The sequence below is a fragment of the Monodelphis domestica genome, chromosome 5 (genome assembly GCF_027887165.1).
Source record: "Monodelphis domestica isolate mMonDom1 chromosome 5, mMonDom1.pri, whole genome shotgun sequence".
Lineage (NCBI taxonomy): Eukaryota > Metazoa > Chordata > Mammalia > Didelphimorphia > Didelphidae > Monodelphis > Monodelphis domestica.
In genome coordinates this window covers 87,098,765-87,120,525 of record NC_077231.1, presented here as the reverse complement: position 1 = coordinate 87,120,525, position 21,761 = coordinate 87,098,765, and the positions used below count along the sequence as shown (strand labels likewise).

Sequence of the window (21,761 nt, the reverse complement as noted above, 5' to 3'; positions counted from 1 at the left end):
ACAAACTTCCCCCATAAGTGACTGTCCTGTTCTCAGACTATGAAGGTGACTCCATATCTCAAATTTGAAAACAAGTGCCCAAAGCAAGAATAAATGCCAGTATAAAAGAAAGAAAATATATTTTCTTACCTATAGCATATACAGGGGATTCACGGATCAGGAGGCCACTAGTCAGTGATGTCATGATTTTTCCTGGTTCTCCATGGTCTGGGATATGGGTGACAGGTCCTACACCAACCTCACTTCCTAGAACAATAGATGAGAACATATATCTCAACCACAGGAGTGGGTGTAGAAAGGACAATATGTTGTCCCCATATATTCTGAAGGAAATGCCAAAATATGTGCTCTCTTTACTTCATCCTTCACCCAGCAGAGAATCTCTCTAGTATTCCCATTGTTTCACTTTGTTTTCAAACTCTACTCATCTACTGGCAGCTTTCCTTCAACCCCAAATGAAAAACAGCCTTCATTTTATCCATATATCCCTGATAGCTATCATTTCCTATCTCTCTCTTCCCTTTGGGATTGAAATTTTTGAAAATGCTATCTATGAAAGGTACTTCTACTTCCCTTCTTCTTCCTCTTTTTTTTTAACTACAGTCTGGTTTTCAACTTCATCATTCAAATGAAATTGCAAAAATCTCTTAATGGCCTTCTTCTTAATCCTCATTCTTCTTAAGCTCTCTGCACTCCTTGATACCCAAATTCTCTAATTTTCATAACAAAACTATCCTGGTTGTCCTAGGACTTCTCTGATTATCCTGTTTTAGTCTCCTTTGCTGGATTCTTACTTAATTAAGTCCTTCATGTAGGTGCCCTACAAGGTTTTGAACTGGGCTCTTCTTCTCTTCTTCTATGGGATTTCACTCAGTGCTCATAAACTCACATAAATTTATCTATCATCTCTTTTCTGATGAGTCTCAAATCTGAGTGCAACAGAGCAAGACACTGGTTTGAGAGAGTGTAGTTATTGAAAGAGCAGAGAATAAAAACATTATTAATGAAAACTATTGGGCAACGTTGGTGAATGAAGAATATAAGGGAGAGCAACAAGTCTCTCTGGAATGTTGGGAGATCCCCTCAATGTATCAGAAGATTACAAAGACCACAAGGTCTGACTCTTAATTTTGAACAAGAAAGAGATAGGGACAGCCTGCTTTCCCAGGCCCATGGGATAATTTTCCCTTTTGAACTATTTATATATATTTTGAGTAGCAAAAAGAGAATAGACAAATGAGTAAATGAAGTCTAAACTTTGGCCATATCTAATAGTGTATCTAATTCTAAGAATCCCTAACACCACTTTTAATCCTCTGCCCTACATTAATCCCTTCCAAAAATATAAAAAAAATCTTTCATTGTAGTGTCTCATTAAAGAGAGTGGATATAAATATAGATACAAACAGACAATAAAGAAATCTAAAACTTACTCTTTGTGGATCTGATTCCTGGCAGCTTATGTTGATACCCTGTAGTTTGAGAAGGGAAAAGAAAAGAAGAAAGAAAAATTCAGAGGGAACAAGTTTTGGAGAGAAGGTGAGGGCAGGGAAGGACAAGGCAAGGGACAGCAGATGAAAGGAGGGAAGACAAGAAGAGAATAGCAGAGGAAAAAAAGAGAATGGGACAGAAGAGACATAAACACAAGATTTTGGGAAAGGTACAGAAAAGAAGGCCAAAATAGAAAGAGAAAAGAGAGGGAGAAAAGATAGAAGAAATAAAGAAAGTTGAGAGACAGAGAGATAGAGAGAGACAGAGACAGAGAGAGAGAGAGAGAGAGAGAGAGAGAGAGAGAGAGAGAGAGAGAGAGAAGGAGAGAGAGAGTAAGAAGGAGAGAGAAGGAGAGAGGGAAGTAAAGATAGAGGGGGGAGAGAGGGAGGAAGAGAATTTGAGTAGGGTATCTCTTTGTGGGCAAAAAAGTTAAAGGAGTAATGGAGAGGAGTTGGTTTGGGGCCCATAGGGGAAAAATGGTGCTTCAGCATTCAAGAAGGCATTCAAGGCATACTTCTTTGTTGAAGGAGTCTAAAAACAATCCAGTCTCTTCTGATCTTGAGAAGTGAGCTCCCCATGTCTTCATAGTTTGTCACCACTTTGAGGGCCAGTGCTCCCAGGAGTGAGAGAGAAACCATGAAAACAAAGGAGACCCGAAAGGAAAGAAGAGTTTGGGGCAGGTGAGTTGTTTTCTGGAAAGGGAACCACCCAGAGAAAGAGAGGCACATATCCCAAAAGTCAAGCTAGTTACCATTCACAATGAGGCTATCATTGTCTATAACCAGGTGTTTTAGCTCTCTTCTACAGAGCTGTTCAGTCAGCTCCCAGGAAACCACCTTTTTGTCCAGGACAAGGTTGGAGGAGTCCTTCTTGAAAGTGCAGAGTATATCTACTCCAGTTGCTATGCTGTTCTTCAGAGACCTGGAAATTAATGTTTCAGACAAGTGGTTTCAAACAGCCCTTCCTAGGAGTCACATGAGCTATATTAAGGGTAGTTCCAATCTAATTTTAATGTGTTAGCTTATTAATTTATAAAGTAATACATATATATATATATGTATATGTATATATATAAATGTATATGCTTTTCTGAGCCAAAATGCAGGCTATAGGGACCTTGCTGATGTATACTTTAGTGGCTTCAGAAATTTCCTTTTGAGTTTGACACCACTGGTTTAGTTTCTGAAATTTAGTTATTCAGAGAACACTCTTGAGAGAAGTGGCTGACCTGGAATAAAGGTTTAGAGATGATTGTAGATTTAAAGTTGAAAAGGGCATTGGAAGCCATCAAATATAGCCCTCTCAGTTTATAGAGGAAAGAAATGGAGGCCAAGGCAGATTATGTGACTTGCATAGCATCACACATCTGGTAAGTGAGAGAAAATTTGAACTCTGTTCTTTCTGATTCCACACTTAGCACCTTATCCACGACAATGAAATTGGCAGTGCTCTGTAACATCACTTATTTGTATGTTTACAAGTGTCTGTGGGGTCTGATTATTTTCAGTAGTTTCTTTAGAGTAGTGGAAAGAACAATGAATTTAAAATCAAAGATCAAGTGTTCAAACTCTGACTATTTTTGACCTGGGGAAAGTTATTGGGATCTCCTTGGGTCTTCATTTTTTCATCTGTAAATGAAGAGAATGGTCCAGGTTACCTCTACTGTCCCTTCCAGCTTGGAGCCTATATATGATTCTAGAGAAAGGTAATGTTGATATGTATTTATTAATCAATCATTTTCTAAGCACTCATTTGATGCCTCCTAGGTTATTCCTTTCATGTGGAGTTATAAAGTGAAAACAGTTGCAAACTTATCTTTGGAAAGAATAATGGGGAATGAATATTTTTCTACCTGAGAAAGAGAATAAGGAGTCTAAAATATTTTAATGGCTTCTTGGTTGGAAGATTTTATCCATTACAGCTTGGGAAAGAAGGAATTTCTATTAAGAAGCAGAAGAAACAGCCTGGGCATCATCTGAGTGAAATGGAAATTGCTGGTCCCTAATATCTGAGCTGATGATGTCTTGAAGGATTCTCACCTCAGTGAAAGGCCACTGCATCCACAATATTGAGAGCCAAGCTTGCTGCTTCCAAACAATACCTTGAGCTGGAAACAAAAAGAGAGAAGGGGACTTCTGTATACCTGGCTAGAGCAAGCCTGAATACACAGGGCTATGGAAGGTAGCATGGGACAGAGGAGGTAGAAGGGAATGGGAGTAGAATCTCACCAAGATTTGTAGGATATGCTCAGCAGCCTTGAATGTTCTGGAGTCCTTTTGATTCATCTTTGTTGTGTAAAACATGTTGGTAATAGTGAAGCTGAGTTTGAAGGTTTTGTAGCAAGAGCTCCATGATACTGTACAAAAGGAAAGGTATCCCATTGGCTGAGACTTGCAAGTGTCATTCAAATGAGAGGAAATGCTTTGTAAACCTTCAAGTTCTATCTAAAAGCTAGTTATTGTGATGATCATTACAATGATCATCATCATTATTCCAGGTGGCACTGTTCAAGTCCTTCCTCAGAGGAAATCTCAGCAGAATGAACCCACTAATGAAATTCTGAGGATCCCTCCAGCCATACACAATTTTTTTAGCAGTGTTAAAAATTGTGGACTTGGAGTTAGAAGACTGAGGGAAGCTGACAAATCCTTACTGTCTGGCAAAGTCACAGTTTGGGAGATGGGAGCCAGGCAAGGCAGCTCCCTGAAAATGAGGTTCCCACTGATCCCTCTCAGTGACTTCTCTCTCTCTCCAACATCCCTTACTACAATGGTCTCGTTAAGATGATTGTCTCCTCCCCAATACAGGAGAAGTACTATGAGAGCAAGTACTTATAGGATTAACACACATATACATCCCATAACTTAATCCTCCCAGATTATTACCCTAAAAGTTTACATTCACAGAATTAAACATAAAGATCATTATCCCCCTTCTTTTTTTATCTCCACAGTTACATTCACTTTTATTACAAGCCAGGGAAGCCAAGAACATCAATAACCTTCAATGCAGATAGAAACCAGGCAACATTGCCAGGTGCTTTAAAGTAACACACAAAAAAATTGAACATGTAAATTGAAGGAAATCTGGTCTGTCTCAAATTAACCTTCTAATCATGTTTTGTTATCCATATCCTAAGTAATTGTGATTGATTGTGAAAGCTGACCAAAAGTAACAATGACTATCCTAAGATCAGGGATAACTAACATCTAGATCACACTGTTGTTATGTCATTCATCTATAGCAACAATGTTTCATTGAGTATTTACTTAGGCTTGGTGTTTGCTGTTAAGTTGCATGGAAACATATATGTATAAAATTGACTGTGTGCCAAAGAAGTATGTGATCTCTAAACTATGTAATAAACAAGCCTCCATGCAATGGCAGACTGCTATGTGACTCCTAGGCATTTGGGACTGAGCACATAGCAGGTCTCAACTCTATTTCTCAACTGATTCATTACACAAAGGAGGAGTAACACCTCACATTGTGAGAGACCATGGAACATATCTTGAAAGAAGACCTGGGTTCAAATTGTGGCCCTGCCACGTCCTCTGTTTTTGCCTTAGTTTCCTCACAAGTAAAATGAGGAGGTTAATCCATTTTCAATGTTAAGTACTGATTACATAACAAAAATTGCTGAAAATACTGAAAATTCGTTTTGCAGAATCTAGGAATGGACCAATATTCTTGCATCACATAACAAAATAAATTCCAAATGGGTTCATGATTTAGATACAAAAGTTGATATAAAAGAAATGAGAGTAACGGGGAAATTTTTGACTCACATATTAATGGACAGGGGAGAGTTCATGATCACATGAGGGATATATAGGACAGCAAGGTAAAATGGATAAAGTTGCTTACATGAAATTAAATTGTTTTCCCCTCAAAACAAAACCAATGTAGTAAAATTAGAAGGGAATCAGGTATTTGAGGGGAAAAATATTTGCTTCAAATTCTTCTGCTAGGGGTCTCATTTCTAATTCAAATTTATAAGAATAAAAGCCACGTGCAGAGTCAAATTGATAGAGAATATAGAGATCTCTCACCTGATCTCTATCAAATTACCCTTTAAAATCCTGATAAAATGTCTTACAATGAATTCTGGAGCAGTATTATAACACAAAAAAGACATCTGATTTTCCAGCACAAAACAACTTAGAAAAGCTAGCAGGACAGATGGAATGGACTGTGGTAGAGGTAGAAGTGGAACACATTGCACCAGGGCAGGACCACCAAGCCAGCAGGTCTTGACCACAACTGAAGTAACAGGAAAGGCTTCTAGAGCATTAAGCCCCAGATAATAAATGAGTGGGGGGATCAGACAACTGCTTAGAAGGAGATTACATGGGGTCCCTTCACTCACTCTTTTTTTTTTTTTGAGGCTGACTGATCTACCCACTGCATTTTTTTAAATATATTTTATTTGATCATTTCCAACCATTATTCGTTAAAGACATAGATCAATTTCTTTTCCTCCACCCCACCCCCCATAGCCGACGCGTAAGTCCACTGGGCATTAGATGTTTTCTTGATTTGAACCCATTGCTTTGTTGATAGTATTTGCATTAGAGTGTTCATTTAGAGTCTATCTTCTGTCATGTCCCCTCAACCTCTGTATTCAGGCAGTTGCTTTTTCTCGGTGTTTCCACTCCCATAGTTTATCCTTTGCTTATGAATGGTGTTTTTTTCTCCTGGATCCCTGCAAGTTGTTCAGGGACATTACACCGCCACTAATGGAGAAGTCCATTACGTTCGATTATACCACAGTGTATTAGTCTCTGTGTACAATGTTCTCCTGGTTCTGCTCCTCTCGCTCTGCATCACTTCCTGGAGGTTGTTCCAGTCTCCATGGAACTTCTCCACTTTATTATTCCTTTTAGCACAATAGTACTCCATCACCAACATATACCACAGTTTGTTCAGCCATTCCCCAATTGATGGGCATCCCCTCGTTTTCCAGTTTTGGGCCACCACAAAGAGCACAGCTATGAATATTTTTGTACAAGTCATTGTGTCCATTATCTCTTTGGGGTACAGACCCAGCAGTGCTATGGCTGGGTCAAAGGGTAGATATTCTTTTGTCGCCCTTTGGGCATAGTTCCAAATGGCCCTCCAGAATGGTTGGATCAATTCACAACTCCACCAGCAATGAATTAATGTCCCTACTTTGCCACATCCCCTCCAGCATTCATTACTTTCCTTTGCTGTCATGTTAGCCAATCTGCTAGGTGTGAGGTGATACCTCAGAGTTGTTTTGATTTGTATCTCTCTGATTATAAGAGATGTAGAGCACTTCTTCATGTGCTTGTTAATAGTTTTGATTTCTTTGGCTGAGAACTGCCTGTTCATGTCCCTTGCCCATTTGTCAATTGGAGAATGGCTTGATTTTTTGTACAATTGATTTAGCTCATTATAAATATGAGTAATTAAACCTTTGTCAGAGGTTTCTATGAAGATTTTTTCCCAATTTGTTATTTCCCTTCTGATTTTAGTTATATTGGTTTTGTTTGTACAAAAGCTTTTTAGTTTGATGTAGTCAAAATTATTTATTTTACATTTTGTGATTCTTTCTATATCTTGCTTGGTTTTAAAGCCTTTCCCCTCCCAAAGGTCTGACATGTATACTATTCTGTGTTTACCCAATTTACTTATGGTTTCCTTCTTTATGTTTAAGTCACTCACCCATTTTGAATTTATCTTGGTGTAGGGTGTGAGGTGTTGATCTATTCCTAGTCTCTCCCACACTGTCTTCCAATTTTCCCAGCAGTTTTTATCGAATAGTGGATTTTTGTCCCAAAAGCTGGGATCTTTGGGTTTATCGTATACTGTCTTGCTGAGGTCTCTTTCCCCCAGTCTATTCCACTGATCTTCCTTTCTGTTTCTTAGCCAGTACCAAATTGTTTTGATGACTGCTGCTTTGTAATATAGTTTTAGGTCAGGGACTGCAAGGCCCCCATCGTATGTGTTTTTTTTCATTATTTCCCTGGATATCCTTGATCTTTTGTTCTTCCAAATGAACTTTGTTATGTTTTTTTTTCTAAATCAGTGAAGAAGTATTTTGGTAGTTCAATGGGTATGGCACTAAATAGATAAATAAGTTTGGGTAGGATGGTCATTTTTATTATATTGGCTCGTCCTATCCATGAGCAGTTAATGTTTTTCCATTTGTTCAGGTCTAGTTTTAGTTGTGTGGCGAGTATTTTGTAGTTGTGTTCATATAGTTCCTGTGTTTGTCTTGGGAGATAGATTCCTAGGTATTTTATTTTGTCTAAGGTGATTTTGAATGGGATTTCTCTTTCTAGTTCTTGCTGCTGAGCTGTGTTGGAGATATATAGAAAAGCTGATGATTTATGTGGGTTTATTTTGTATCCTGCAACTTTGCTAAAGTTGTTGATTATTTCAATTAGCTTTTTGGTTGAATCTCTAGGATTCTTTAAGTAGACCATCATGTCGTCCGCAAAGAGTGATAACTTGGTCTCCTCCTTGCCTATTTTGATGCCTTCAATTCCTTTATCTTCTCTAATTGCTACTGCTAGTGTTTCTAGTACAATGTCAAATAGTAGAGGTGATAATGGGCATCCTTGTTTCACTCCTGATCTTATTGGGAATGCATCTAGTTTATCCCCATTGCAGATGATATTAGCTGTTGGTTTTAGATATATACTGTTTATTATTTTTAGGAATGACCCTTCTATTCCTATGCTTTCTAGTGTTTTTAATAGGAATGGGTGTTGTATTTTATCAAAGGCTTTTTCTGCATCTATTGAGATAATCATGTGGTTCTTGCTAGTTTGCTTGTTGATGTGGTCAATTATGTGGATGGTTTTCCTAATGTTGAACCAGCCCTGCATCCCTGGTATGAATCCTACTTGATCATGGTGAATGATCCTTCAGATCACTTGCTGGAGTCTTTTTGCTAGTATCCTATTTAAGATTTTTGCATCTATATTCATTAGGGAGATTGGCCTATAGTTTTCTTTCTCTGTTTTTGACCTGCCTGGTTTTGGAATCAGTACCATGTTTGTGTCGTAAAAGGAGTTTGGGAGAACTCCCTCTTTGCTTATTATGTCAAATAGTTTGTATAGTATTGGGATTAACTGTTCTCTGAATGTCTGATAGAATTCACAGGTGAATCCATCAGGCCCTGGGGATTTTTTCTTAGGAAGTTCTTTGATGGCTTGATGGATTTCAATTTCTGATATGGGATTATTTAAGAATTCTATTTCCTCTTCTGTTAGTCTAGGCGTTTTGTATTTTTGTATATATTCATCCATTTCTCCTAAATTGGTGTATTTATTGCCATATAATTGGGCAAAGTAATTTCTAATGATTGCCTTAATTTCCTCCTCATTGGAGGTGCTGTCCCCCTTTTCATCTTTAATGCTGTGAATTTGCTTTTCTTTCTTCCTTTTTTTAATTAGATTGACCAGTACTTTGTCTATTTTGTTTGTTTTTTCAAAGTACCAGCTCCTTGTCTTATTTATTAAATCAATAGTTCTATCACTTTTGATTTTATTAATTTCTCTACCCACTGCATTTTTATTTATCATTTTTCTATTTTTGTTGTTGCAATAGTGTTTACAAGTCAAATAATCTGCTCATATCTAAGCTTCTATCACCTTCAAAAATGCTTCAAATGTCTCTATTTTACTGAATTGATTATTCTTTTATCATTGATGATTAGGCTAAGGCTTATAAGGTGTGTACTTTTGAGTTGCATCTTGAGCTCCTTTGCTTTTTGGAATATATTATTCCATTTGCTCCTGAGATTTCTGGTGAATACAAAGTAGTCTTGTGCTGTTCTAATTTTCTTTTCTTTTTATTAGAAGGTTTTTTTCCTGGTCACTTGCAGCAGGTGTTTTTGCTAAGTTTAAGTACCTAAAATTGTTGAGTTTAACTACTATATATCTTGGAGTTTAAAACAAAATTTCCCCTTAAGATGTCAATTGGTGCATTTTTCCTGTGTTCAAAATTTCTGGGATGTTTTAGTAGATTATTTCTTGCAGTCAAGTATTTAGATGTTTGGTTACGGTTTGCTTGAAATGTTTTGAGAGGACTGTGGTTGTTCTAGACTCCACACATCCTGCTTTCAAGATGAGGGGATTTTGCTTCTATACAAAGAGACCATTTCTTTCAGACTATTCTTCACTTATATTTTATTTCTGGTCAGTTGTTCTTCCTCTCCTCCTCCTCCGCCTTCAACTTCTTCCTCCTCCTCCTCTCTTCTTCCTCTCCTTCTTCTTTCTCTTCCTCCTCTCCTCCTCCTTCTTCTGCTTTTTCTTCTCCTTCCTCTCCTCCTTCTGCTTCTTTTTCTTCTCCTTTCTCTCCTCTTTCTTCTTCCTTTTCTTGCTTTTTTCTTCTTCTCCTTCCTTTTCCTCTCCTTTTTCTTCCTCCTCTCCTTTTTCTTCCTCCTCCTTCCTCTTCTTTCTTTTTTCTCCTTCCTCTTCCTCTCCTCCCTCTTTCTCTTCATCCTCTTCTCCTCCTTCCTCTTCTGCTTCTGCTTCTCTTTCTTCTCCATCCTCTTCCTCTCCTTCTTCTCCCTCTTCTTCTTCCCAGGCCATCCCGCTCCCATGCTCTAGTTCCATTCTTTTGTCCTCTGACTGGGCTAAGCGAGGATGTGTGGCCTTAGAGGGGTTGGGCTACTGCCCTAAGCAGAATCTCTGCCTCTTTGGCCTTTGGCTAGGCAGAGCTGAGGTCGGTCTGGGCAGGGGCAGGGGCAGGGGCGGAAGCTGCACCAGCAGGACCATTCTGGTAGGGTTGTGTGCAGTGCCCACAGCTATTCCTTTCCCGCCAGCTCTTTCCTCGGGGGGAGAGCCTATGCTCAGGCCCGGTAGTCTGCAGAGAGGGAGAGGGAGGCCAGACAGACCAGGAAACTTGCCCAAAGCCACACCTGCAGGATTCAAATCCAGATTGGGAGGCTCTTCAGCGGGATGGAGTCTCGGGGTCCCTCCAGGCCAAGCCAGGGTGACGGCCATGGCCCATCGGTGTCCCTCCGCTCTGCTCCCCTCAGAGAGAATAGGCTCCAGCTGGTGAGCTGCCTAGCCCGCTTCCGAGCCTTCTTCACGGCGCCAGTGGTGATCTTCCACCTGAACATCCTGTCCTACTTCACCTTCCTCTGGCTCTTCGCCTACGTGCTCATGGTCGACTTCCAGCCCCTGCCATCCTGGCGGGAGCTCGTCATCTACTTCTGGCTCTTCTCCCTGGTGTGCGAGGAGACGCGGCAGGTAGGGCCCAGGAGAGCCCCTTCCCGCAGGGCCTTCAGGGGGGCGGTCGCGAGCAGGCCAATGAGGGCTTCCTGAGGCCCAGGAGGGAGTTGGAGGCTGCCGGCTGCCAGGCGCCTCCACGTCGGCCCACTTGAGCAGCGTTTGGGCGCAGCAATGGCCATAAGGGCCCCCCGAAGGGTTGGGAGCATAAGGCGGAAGGAGGAAAAACTGGCCTCCCCGCCCCCCGCCATGCCGCGGCCGAGGGGCGGGGCGAGGGCGGGGCAGGTGCTCCTTCTGGAAGTCCCTTCACTCACTCTTAAGGCAATTCTTGTTGCTTTACTCATATTCACATCCCAGTCTGTGGGAGAGATTCTCAGGGTGGAGAGGGCTAGCAGAGACCAGTGCTTGTAGCCACAGGAGAGAATCAGACTCTCCCTGGTCACAGTTCCAGGGGAGAAAAGGGTGCTTAAGGTTACTCACAAGGCAGATATAGACCAGAAGGGTATTGAAAACACCATTGCTTTCATGATTCCAAATTTGAAGGGCTGAAAGCAGATTGATCCCCAGATTTAACTCTGAGGGCAGCTGTACAAAGAACCTTAAACTTGGAGCTGTACTCAACTCACCACAGGTACAGATTCAATTTTAACTGTCTTTTTTAAATGGAAAGGAAAGGGCTGGAAATGAGCAAAAAGATGAAAAAGAAATTCAACACAGAGAGCTATTATGGTGACAGAGAAAACCAAAACACAAACTCAGTAGAAGTCTACACAAAATCAATGCCGCTGCATGCAAACTTTGCAATAAAAATAAGAATTGCTCTCAAGCCTAAAAAAGAATTGATGAAAGAAGCTCAAAAAAGAGATTTAATGATCCAGGAGGAGAGGTAGAAGAAAATTCAGGAGAAGTGATGACAGTGATATAGGATATTCATGTAAAAAGTCAACACCTTAATTAAAGAAGGCACAAACAATATTGAAGAAATGAACATCTTTCAAATCAGAATATACGAAATGGTAAAAGACATTTTATAAAAATTCAATGAAGAGATGAACTCTTTCAAAAAGTAGAATTAGCCATATGGAAGACGATACACAAAAATACACTGAAGAATTTCTTGAAAGGCAAAATTAACACTAGGAGAAAAAAAAGAGGTATAAAAATTTGCCGAGGAAAACAACTTTAGATAGTAAATTGGCCAAAGGGAATATGAACTACAAAACCTCACTCAAGAAAATCATCTCCTGTTGTCCATCAATGGGAAAATTGCTGAAAAATTGTGGTATCTGATGGTGATGGAATAGTATTGTGTTGAAAGGATTGTTGAACTGAAGGAATTCCATGTGAATCAGAAACACACCTTCAGAAAGATGCAGAGAGAAATGATCAGAAGTAGAACATGGTACACAGTGACTGATTCCTTGTGCCATAATCAAATGTAATGAACTTCTCTACTAGTAGCAATGCAAGGTTCTAGAACAATCTATAGGGACTTATAAGAGAATGCTACCTACATCCAGAGAAAGAGGGGTGATTGCAGAAATGCTTAAGGAAAACTTATGATTCATCATACGGTCTGATTGGGAAAATGATTGGGGATTTTGACTTTTGGACATTATATTTTTTACATTGAAATGAAAAAAATTCATTTAATTAATTAATTTAGAAGATTTTCCCATGGTTACATGGTTCGTGTTCTTTCCCTCCTCTCCTCCTCCCCCATAGCCACCACACAATTCCACTGCGTTTTACTTGTGTCATTGATTTATCAAGGAAAGATAAGGACTACAAAATGATTCTAAGTCACATGTATTAAGGAAATATATAGTGATGAATACCTGTTTCCAAATTTTGATTGCACTATGGTGATTGTTCGGAGTCTACATCCCCAGTCATATCCCCAACAACCCATGTAATCAAGCAGATGTTTTTCTTTTGTGTTTCTATTCCCACAGTTCTTCCTCTGAATGTGGATAGGTATCTTTCCCAAAAGTTCCTCAGAATTGTCTTGGATCATTGCATTACTGCTAATAGAGAAGTCCATTGCATTCAATTGAACCACAGTGTATCAGTTTCTGTGTATAATGTTCTCCTGGTTCTGCTCTTTTCACTCTGCATCACTTCCTGGTGGTTGTTCAGTTCACATGGAATCCTTCCAGTTCATAATTCTTTATAGCACAATACTATTCCATCAACAACAGATACCACAATTTGTTAAACCATTCCCCATTTGAAGGGAACACCTTTCATTTTTCACTTTTTTGCCACCACAATGAACACAGCTATAATTATTTTTGTACAAGTCTTTTTCCCTTTGATGTCTTTGGGGAATTATAAACCCAGCAGTTATATGGCTGGATCAATGGGAAGACAGTCTTTAAAAACCTTTTGGGCATAGTTCCAAATTGCCATCCAAAATGGTTGGATCAATTCACAACTCTACCAGTAATGTATTAATGTCCCAATTTTACCACATCCCCTCCAACATTTGTTATTTTCCTTTGCTTTCATGTTAGCTAATCTGCTAGGTGTGAAGTGGTAAATAAGAGTTGTTATGATTTGCATTTCTCTCATTATGAGAGATTTAGAACATTTGTTCATGTGCTTATTGATAGTTGTGATTCCTTTATCTGAAAATTGTCTATTCATGTCCCATCCCTTGCCCATTTATCAATTGGGGAATGGCTTGATTTTTTGTACAATTGGTTAAGGCCTTTATATATTGGATTAGTTAGACCTTTGTCAGTGGTTTCTTATAAAAAATGTTTCCCAATTTTTGCTTCCCATCTAATTTTGGTTGCATTGGTTTGTTTGAACAACCCCTTTTTAATTTAAAGTAATCAAAGTTATTTATTTTACATTTTGTGATTTTTTGCTTGGTCTTAAATTATTTCCTTTCCTAAAGACTGGCAAGTATACTATTATGTGTTTACCAAATTTATTTATAGTTTCCTTCTTTATATTCAATTCATTCACCCATTCTTTGTTTATCTTGTTGTGGGGTGTGAGATACTGATCTAAACCTAATGTCTCCCATACTATTTTCCAATTTTCCCAGCAGTTTTTGTCAAATAGTGCATTTTTGTTCGAAAAGCTGGGACCTTTGAGTTTATCATAGACTGTCTTCCTGAGGTCACTTACCCCAAGCCTATTCTACTGATCCTCTCCTTCTGTCTGTTAGCCAGTACCATATTGTTTTGATGACCATTGCTTTATATTATAATGTTAAGATCTGGTACTGCTAGGCAACCTTCCTTCACATTTTTTTTTCATTATTAACCTTGATATTCTTGATCTTTTGTGCTTCCAAATTAACTTTGTCATAGTTTTTTTTTCTAATGCAGAAAAACGTTTTCTTGGTAGTTTGATAGGCATGGCACTAAATAAGTAAATTAATGTGGGTAAGATGATCATTTTTATTAAGTTAGCTAATCCTATGATCAATTAATATTTTTCCAATTGTTTAGATCTAGTTTTAGTTTGGTGGAAAGTATTTTGTAGTTGTGTTTGTATAATTCCTCTCTTTGTCTTTGCAAATAGATTCCTAATTATTTTATATTGTCTAGGGTGCTTTTAAATGGAATTTCTCTTTCTAACATCTGCTGCCTGGGTGTGTTGGAAATATATAGAAATGCTGATGATTTATGTGGGTTCCTTTTGTATGCTGCAACTTTTCTAATGTTGTTGATTTTTTCATCAGCTTTTTAGTGGATTCCCTAGGATTCTTTAAGTAGACCATCATATCATCTGCAAAGAGTGATAGCTTATTCTCCCCACTGCCTATTTTAATAAATTTCTTTTTCTTCTTTAATTTCAATAGCTAGTGTTTCTAGTACAATGTTAAACAATAGAGGTTATAAAGGGCCCATCCTTGTTTCACTATTTTTATTATTGGGAATGATTCTAATTTACCCTCATTGCAGATGATGCTTACTGATGGTTTTGGATATATTTATACTGTTCATTAGTTTTAGGAAAAGTCCTTCTAGTCCTATACGTTCTAGTGTTTTCAATAGGAATAACTGTTGTATTTTGTCAAAAGCTTTTTCTGCATCTATTGAGATAATCATGTTACTTCGTTGGTTTGCTTGTTGATATGGTCTATTATATGAATGGTTTTCCTAATACTGAAACATCCTTGCATTCCTGGTATAAATCCCACCTGATCACAATGAATAACCCTTATGATGACTTGCTGGATTCTTTTTTCTAATATTGTATTTAAGATTTTTCATTAGGGAGACTGTCTGTAGATATCTTTCTCTGTTTTTGATCTATGTGGCTTTGGAATCAGTAGCATGTTTGTGTCATAAAAGGAATTTGGTAGAACTCTTTTTCTTTTCTCATTATTTTAAATATTTTCAATAGTTTTGGGATTAGTTGTTCTTTGAATGATTGTTAGAATTCATTTGTCAATCCATCTGGTCCTGTGGATTTTTTCTCAGGGAGTTCTTTGATTGCTTATTCAATTTCTTTTTCTGATATGGGATTATTTAAGTGTTCTATGCTTTCTTTTGTTAATCTAGGCAATTGATATTTTTGTAAATATTCATCTATATCACCTAGATTTCCATATTTATATTGCCAGATAATTGAGCAAAATAGTTTTTAATGATTACCTTAATTGCCTCATCATTAGAGGTGATATATCTCCCTGCTCTATCTCTCTACCCAAGGTACACAAACTTCAGTCTTCTGGAGTTCTAAAAGTTTAGCTGATTTCTGGGGTAAGAAGTCCCTGGTGGTCTTAATTAGTTCCCAAGGAGCTAGAGTTGATTCAGATTATGATTCGCTGGCTCCAACTGTCATTTCAATGCTGAGTTCTACTGTGGTATCCCTTTTTTCATCTGAACTTGGTTTTTTGTCCTTTTGAGGTATTCTATATTGGTTGGTGGTTTGGAGAGTAAAAGTCCTGCTTAGACACAGCAGCCATCTTAACCCAGAAGTCCTGATATTGACTTTTAAAAATCACTTTATTAGTAATTGGGAAATAGGTTCTGAACAATAATAATTGTATAATGCAGTGGAATTGTTTTTCAGCTCTGGGAGGCAGGAGGTAGAAAGAACAGGAATCATGCAACAGTGGAAAAATATTCTTAATTAATTAATTAAAAATAAAAATGGAAAAAAATCAGACATTAAAAATGATAATTCTGAAAGTGGAAGATAATGACTCCATGAGATATCAAGAAATAATCAAAGAAAATCAAAAGATGAAAAAAAGCATATGTGTGTGTATTCAAAATCTATTTACCCTGCATTACAGAAGGAAGTGAAGGGAAAAGAGAAGGGGTTAAGAGAACTGATAGAAAAAGAGCGCAAATTGGGGGAAATGGAGGCCAGAACATAACCGGGAGTAAATAAGATGGAGACTGTCATATTCACTAATCATAATGAAGCAAAAAAAAAAATTTACACATCTATCTAATAAGAGACTTATTTCTCAAATACGTAGAGAAATGAGTAGAATATACAAGAATACACATCTTTCCCAAAATGAAAAAATGGTCAAAGGAGATGAAGAGGGAATTCTTAAAGTAATTAATGTTCTCTTCAGATGTGCAAAATATGTTCTAAACCACTATAATATAGAGTATTGCAAATTAAAACAACTCTAAGTTGTCACTCTACAACTCATCAGAGATTGGCTATTATGGAAGAAAAGGAAAATGACAAAACTTGGAGAGGATATGGAAAAGTTGAGACACTAATGCCCTGTAGTGGAATTTGTTAACTTATTCATCCAATCTGAATGCTGGAGGGGATGTGGCAAAGTTGGGACATTAATGCATTGCTGGTGGAGTTGTAAATTGATCCAACCATTCTGGAAGGCAATTTGGAACTATGACCAAGGGGCTTTAAAAGACTTTCTGCCCTTTGATCACTGCTGGGGTGTGTACACCAAAGAGATAAAAAGGAAAAATACTTGTACAAGAATATACATAGCTGGGGCTCTTTATTGTGGAAAAAAAATTGGAAAACGAAGGAATGCCCTTCATTTGGAGGAATGACTGAAGGAATTGTGGTATCTCTTGGTGATGGAATACTATTGTGCTCAAAGTGATAATTAACTGGGGGAATTCCATGGGGACTGGAATGACCTCCAGGAATTGATGCAGAGTGAAAAGAGCAGAACCAGGAGAACATTGTACACAGAGACCCATACACTGTGCTACAATCGAATCTAATGCACTTCTCCATTAGTGGCAAAGTAGTGATCCTGAACAACTTGGAGGGATCTATGAGAAAGAATACTATCCACATTCAGAGTAAAAAACTGTGGGAAAAGAATCACAGAAGAAAAACAATTGCTTGATTACATGGGTCGAGGCGATATGATTGGGGATGAAGATTCTAAATGAACATCTTAATGCAAACACCAACAACATGGAAATGGGGTTTTATCAAGGACTCATGTAATGCTCAGTGGAATTGCATGTCAGCTACTGGAAGGTTGGGGGGAGGGAAAGCAGGGAAAGAATATTATTCTTGTAACCAAGGAATAATGTTCAAAATTGATTAAATAAATAATTTACAATGAAAAAAATATTTCCTATGATGGAAGAAAAGGAAAATGACAAAACTTGGAGGGCAAAAGGAAAAGTTGAGACACTAATGCCCTTTTATGGAATATGTGAACTTATTTATCCATTCTAGAGAGCAATTTGGACTTATGCCCAAAGGCAAAGGCCTATAACAGTACATACTCTTTGAGCCAGTAATACCATTATTAGGTTTCTTTACCAAAGAGATGAAAAGGGGGGGAGGGGCAAGACATTATATGTGCAAAAAATATTTTAAGCAGCTCTTTTGGGGGGATATGAGGGGGATATGAGGTGTATATAATTGGCAAATGAAAGGATATCCATCAATTGGGGAATGACAAGGTTATAATATATGATTGTTATGGAATACTATTGTAATATAAGAAAAAAGAAGGAGGAACTCAGAAAAACCTGGAAAGATTTACAGGAATTAAAGCATAGGGTAATGAACAGAACCAGGAGGACATTGAAGACAGTGACAGTAATGCAGTAAAATGAACAACTGTGAATAACAGTTATTTCTCAGCAATATAATGATCCAAAACTTTCCTTCAGGACTCATGATTTTTTTAAATGCCATCTGCTTCCAGGGAAAAAGAACTGATGAATTCTAAATCCAGAAGAAAACAGGAGCATTTTCACCTTACAATTTTTTTAATTTCAGTTTCATTTCATAAAAGGTTTAATATGGGAAATTTTTATATATTTACATATGTAAAATCTACATAATATTTACTTACTATTTCAAAATGGGTGAGTGGGTGGGGGAATTTGTGTCTCAATGATCCTTAAAAAATTTAGAAACTGTTGTTACATATAACAGAAAAACTTAATTTTGAAAAAATCAAATTGATTCTCCAATACTAGTCAAAGATTATGAATAGGGAGTCTCAATGAAGAAACTGTGCCTATGTGAAGAAATTGTCCAAATAACTGATAATTATAGAATGAAAATTAAAATAATTTTGATGTTTCACATAAGCCGATAAGATTAGAAATGCTCGAAAAAAGGAAAAGGACCAATATGGGTAATAGAGAAAATGGTCTACTAATATACTATTGTTACAGCAGTGCTGCACATTGGACTCAAATTTTAAGAAAGTAAACTAGAAATATGCCATGAAACTATGCGTATACCCTTTGACTGAAAAATTATCATTACTAGATTTATATCACAAAGAGTTCAAAGAAAAAGAACCAGATATCCTAAGGAATATATTCCAAACATTTTTAATGTGGCAAAGATTGGAATGACTGGATACTAAAGAATAGAAGTTGAGGAGATATTCTCATCAGTTGGGGAATGACTGAACAAGTTCTGATGTTCATGAGTGTGATGAAATATTATTTTGCTATAAGAAATTATGGAAGAGGAGCAAAGAACTCCATGGATTGAGAGACACCTCTAGAGTTATGAGGTCCTGGGTTCAAGTGTGGCCTGAAATTCTTCTGGGCTGTGTGACTCTGGGTAAGTCACTTGACCCCAGTTGCCTAGCTTGTAACATTCTTTCTGCCTTGGAATGGATACTTACTACCAGTTTTCAGACAGAAAATCATGGCTTTCTTAAAAATAAATTTTGAGATATTTTCAGAAAAACCTGAGGAGACTTGTGAGTAGCACCAGAAGAACAATGTATACAATAACAACATCATAAAAATAAATAACTTTAAAAGATTTAAGTATTCTGATCACTACCATGACTAATCAGAATACCAGAGAATCATTGATGAAGCATACTTTTGAACAGATTGGTGTTGGATTCAGGGGGCAGAATAGGATATGTGTTTATGAAATGGCTAATGAAATAATGTTTTATTAGATTATAAGTATTTCTTACAGTAATAGTTTAAGGGGAGGTAGAAAAGATAGCTTTTTTTTCCATTGGAAATTTTTTATTTAATTTTATCATGAGTAGATTGAACTAGATAGCCTGGAAGTTCACTTATAGATGTAAGTCTGTCATCTTATGAGTCTAGGACCAGTAGCTAGCTTTCAACTTCATAAACAAATGCAGCAAAATTTACCAGCATTCCTCAAAAATTCAAATGAATGCTACCTGCAGTGAGAGGAACTGAGGATGAAGTCAGAGAGAATGCTAAAGTGATGGTTTTTCTCTGAGGCACTGAGGAAGAAAGATCATGAATGAAAACTATGGACTATCGATAAGCATGTATGATCATAGGGAGGGGCTATAAAATAAAAGGGAAACTATTTCTGTTTCACATGGTCACAGGGTGACATGTGGGGATTGAAATATGAGAAAGGAACCAGGATTTTCTGTGTCTTTCTCTCTCTTTGGCCCTCCTATCCCAGCTTCTCTTTCCTAAGATGCTATTGGAACACGGTCAGGATGCACAAACTGTATCCTCTGTTCAGTGCCAGGATAAGAATACTCACTGTTTGTGAAGCAAGGGAAGCTCATTTGATGTTTATAACCTGTAGGGAGAGAAAACATTATATTATGGAAACTTCCTGTAGTCTTGGCTACAAATGTCTAAGTGAAATATTACTGCATCCTGTCCTACATACTTGTGGGATAGAAATTACTTTAAACTGGACCTATACAAGGCCTATTTTGAATTTTTCTTATGTTTTTGATTATTTTTCTATTTTTTTGATAATTGACACATACAACCCCATAACTGAACATTGCATTCTGAGCTAAACTTGATATATTTTTTAATACTTACTTCAGGGGGGATTGTATTTTAATTTAAAATCTAAGAATTTTTTTTTAATTTTTTAATTTTTTTTGTTTGTTTGAGATTGTATTTTTATAAAAATCCAAGAATTTTGTTTAAGATTTTACTGTTATAAAAATTCAAAGATTTTGATTCTGTTTGAGAAGAAAAGATCATCAAGAAAGAAGCTTGAAACTTTTATATCCAGAGAATGAACTGTTGCAGAAAGATGCTGAAAACCTACACTTCATCAAGAAGATCAAGAATGAACTTTGGATATGATTTGATTGGACTGGACTTATGATTGAACATTTATTGTAATTGTACACATTTATGCCAAAGGGGACTGCCCCTAATTTGGCTTTCTGTCAATAGGCCTAGCAAAACATTGGTTTTGCTTTCTTTTCTTTTTTATTTCCTCTCTCACTATTCTAATTTGTCTTAGAAAATTGAATATTGTGTATATCTTTAGTTAGAAGTGAATTTAGAACTACAAAATGATTATGTTAAATGATCAATGGGGAGACTAGTCTCCCAATAATCATCAGGGGGGGTTGTAAACCTTAAAATTTCTTAGACTTATAAATGTTGGAAATTTCACCATTGGGAAATTTCATACTTGGAAAATTTCATACTGATAGTGGGAACTCTATTGGAATGTGAACCCCATTGGCAAGGGAGGCTCCTCCTCCTCCCTTCTTAAGATTACTTTAGGACAGGAACCTTTTGCTGAACAATGGAAAGGGCTGCAGCATAGATCAAAATTTAATTATTCCAATCTCCACCCTACTCAGGGTAACAGGATTTAGGAAGGGCTGCAGCAAAGGATCAAGATTTAATTATTTGAGAATATGATCTTCAACAGACATGTGCAAAGCCACAGACCTCTGGGTGGTCCTGGGTTAAGGTAGAGCCTCCATTGGCACAGGGAAGACATGGACAGTGATTGGTAAATGTGAGAACTGAGGGGAGGGAACTTGGATGGTTTCCTTAAAGATAGCGGGGTCTGAGGACTAGGGGTGGTTGGTTGGAGAGGTTGTGCTCGGAGAAGCTTGCTCTGAAGGAAGCTGGAGGTGGAGGCCCCTGAGACTGTTTCTTCATTTTGGTCACGTGAGTGATAGGGACTGATCTCTTTTCATTGCCTCAGCTATCTAAGGGCTTGGGCCTTTTGGCCCAGCCTAAACAGAAGGGGTATTTAAGCCCTATTCCCTTCTCTCCCCTTTCTCTCTCCCTCTCTCTCTCTATCTCTAATTCCTTTCTTCCTCCTGTTTGTAATTAAACTCCTTAAAAGGTTGACTGCTGACTTGAGTTTTCATTTAGGAATTACATAGCTGAATTCCTTGGTGACCTAAAATTAATATATATATGAGTCTTTTAAAGTGATTTCCTTGTCACAACATCTACTAACCTGTATAGTTAAGGGCATGTTTTTAACCCTTACATTCTTCTGCCTTGGAAACAATACATACTATATGTACAAAAGAGTGGTAAGGACTAGGCGATGAGGGTTAAATGCCTTGTACAGGGTTACACAGTCAGGAGACATCTGAGGCCAGATTAGAACTGAGGGTGGCTGAGTGCTAGAAAGCTGTTTGTCAGTTGCTACAGGACCTTCTGCTGCTCTTGGGTTTAGCATTTGTGTGGTGCACACCACATCAGCTACTTTGTCTGCAGGAAGGAATGAGGGAGGGGTCCAGGGATCTGTCATGATTAACTCATAGTGTGCAAGGTAGCAAATGCATGGTACTCACTTCACAGCCTATGATTGTATGCATTCTGTTATTAATATTTACTCTGACTCCAGGGAAAATCCAATTACAAAATTATATCTCAG

General features: G+C 37.7%; 2 protein-coding genes across 4 annotated transcripts in view; one reads left to right on the top strand and one right to left on the bottom strand.

The window, feature by feature from the left end:
• LOC130453591 (mucin-16-like) overlaps positions 1-21,761 on the bottom strand; it is a 51,439-nt gene that overhangs the window by 26,615 nt on the left and 3,063 nt on the right. For all 3 annotated transcript variants that reach the window (XM_056798724.1, XM_056798725.1, XM_056798723.1), the window contains 6 exons: positions 19,644-19,682; positions 3,720-3,847; positions 3,531-3,598; positions 2,243-2,412; positions 1,434-1,472; positions 130-246 (listed from right to left, as the gene is read on the bottom strand). In XM_056798724.1, coding sequence (XP_056654702.1) covers positions 130-246; positions 1,434-1,472; positions 2,243-2,412; positions 3,531-3,598; positions 3,720-3,847; positions 19,644-19,682 — 561 coding nt within the window. The remainder of the gene's footprint in view (positions 1-129; positions 247-1,433; positions 1,473-2,242; positions 2,413-3,530; positions 3,599-3,719; positions 3,848-19,643; positions 19,683-21,761) is intronic.
• LOC130454521 (transient receptor potential cation channel subfamily M member 2-like) overlaps positions 10,419-21,761 on the top strand; it is a 78,343-nt gene continuing 67,000 nt past the window's right edge. Inside the window, exon 1 of the mRNA XM_056798726.1 lies at positions 10,419-10,721. Within this exon, the coding sequence (XP_056654704.1) occupies positions 10,428-10,721 (294 nt within the window). The 5' untranslated portion in view covers positions 10,419-10,427. The remainder of the gene's footprint in view (positions 10,722-21,761) is intronic.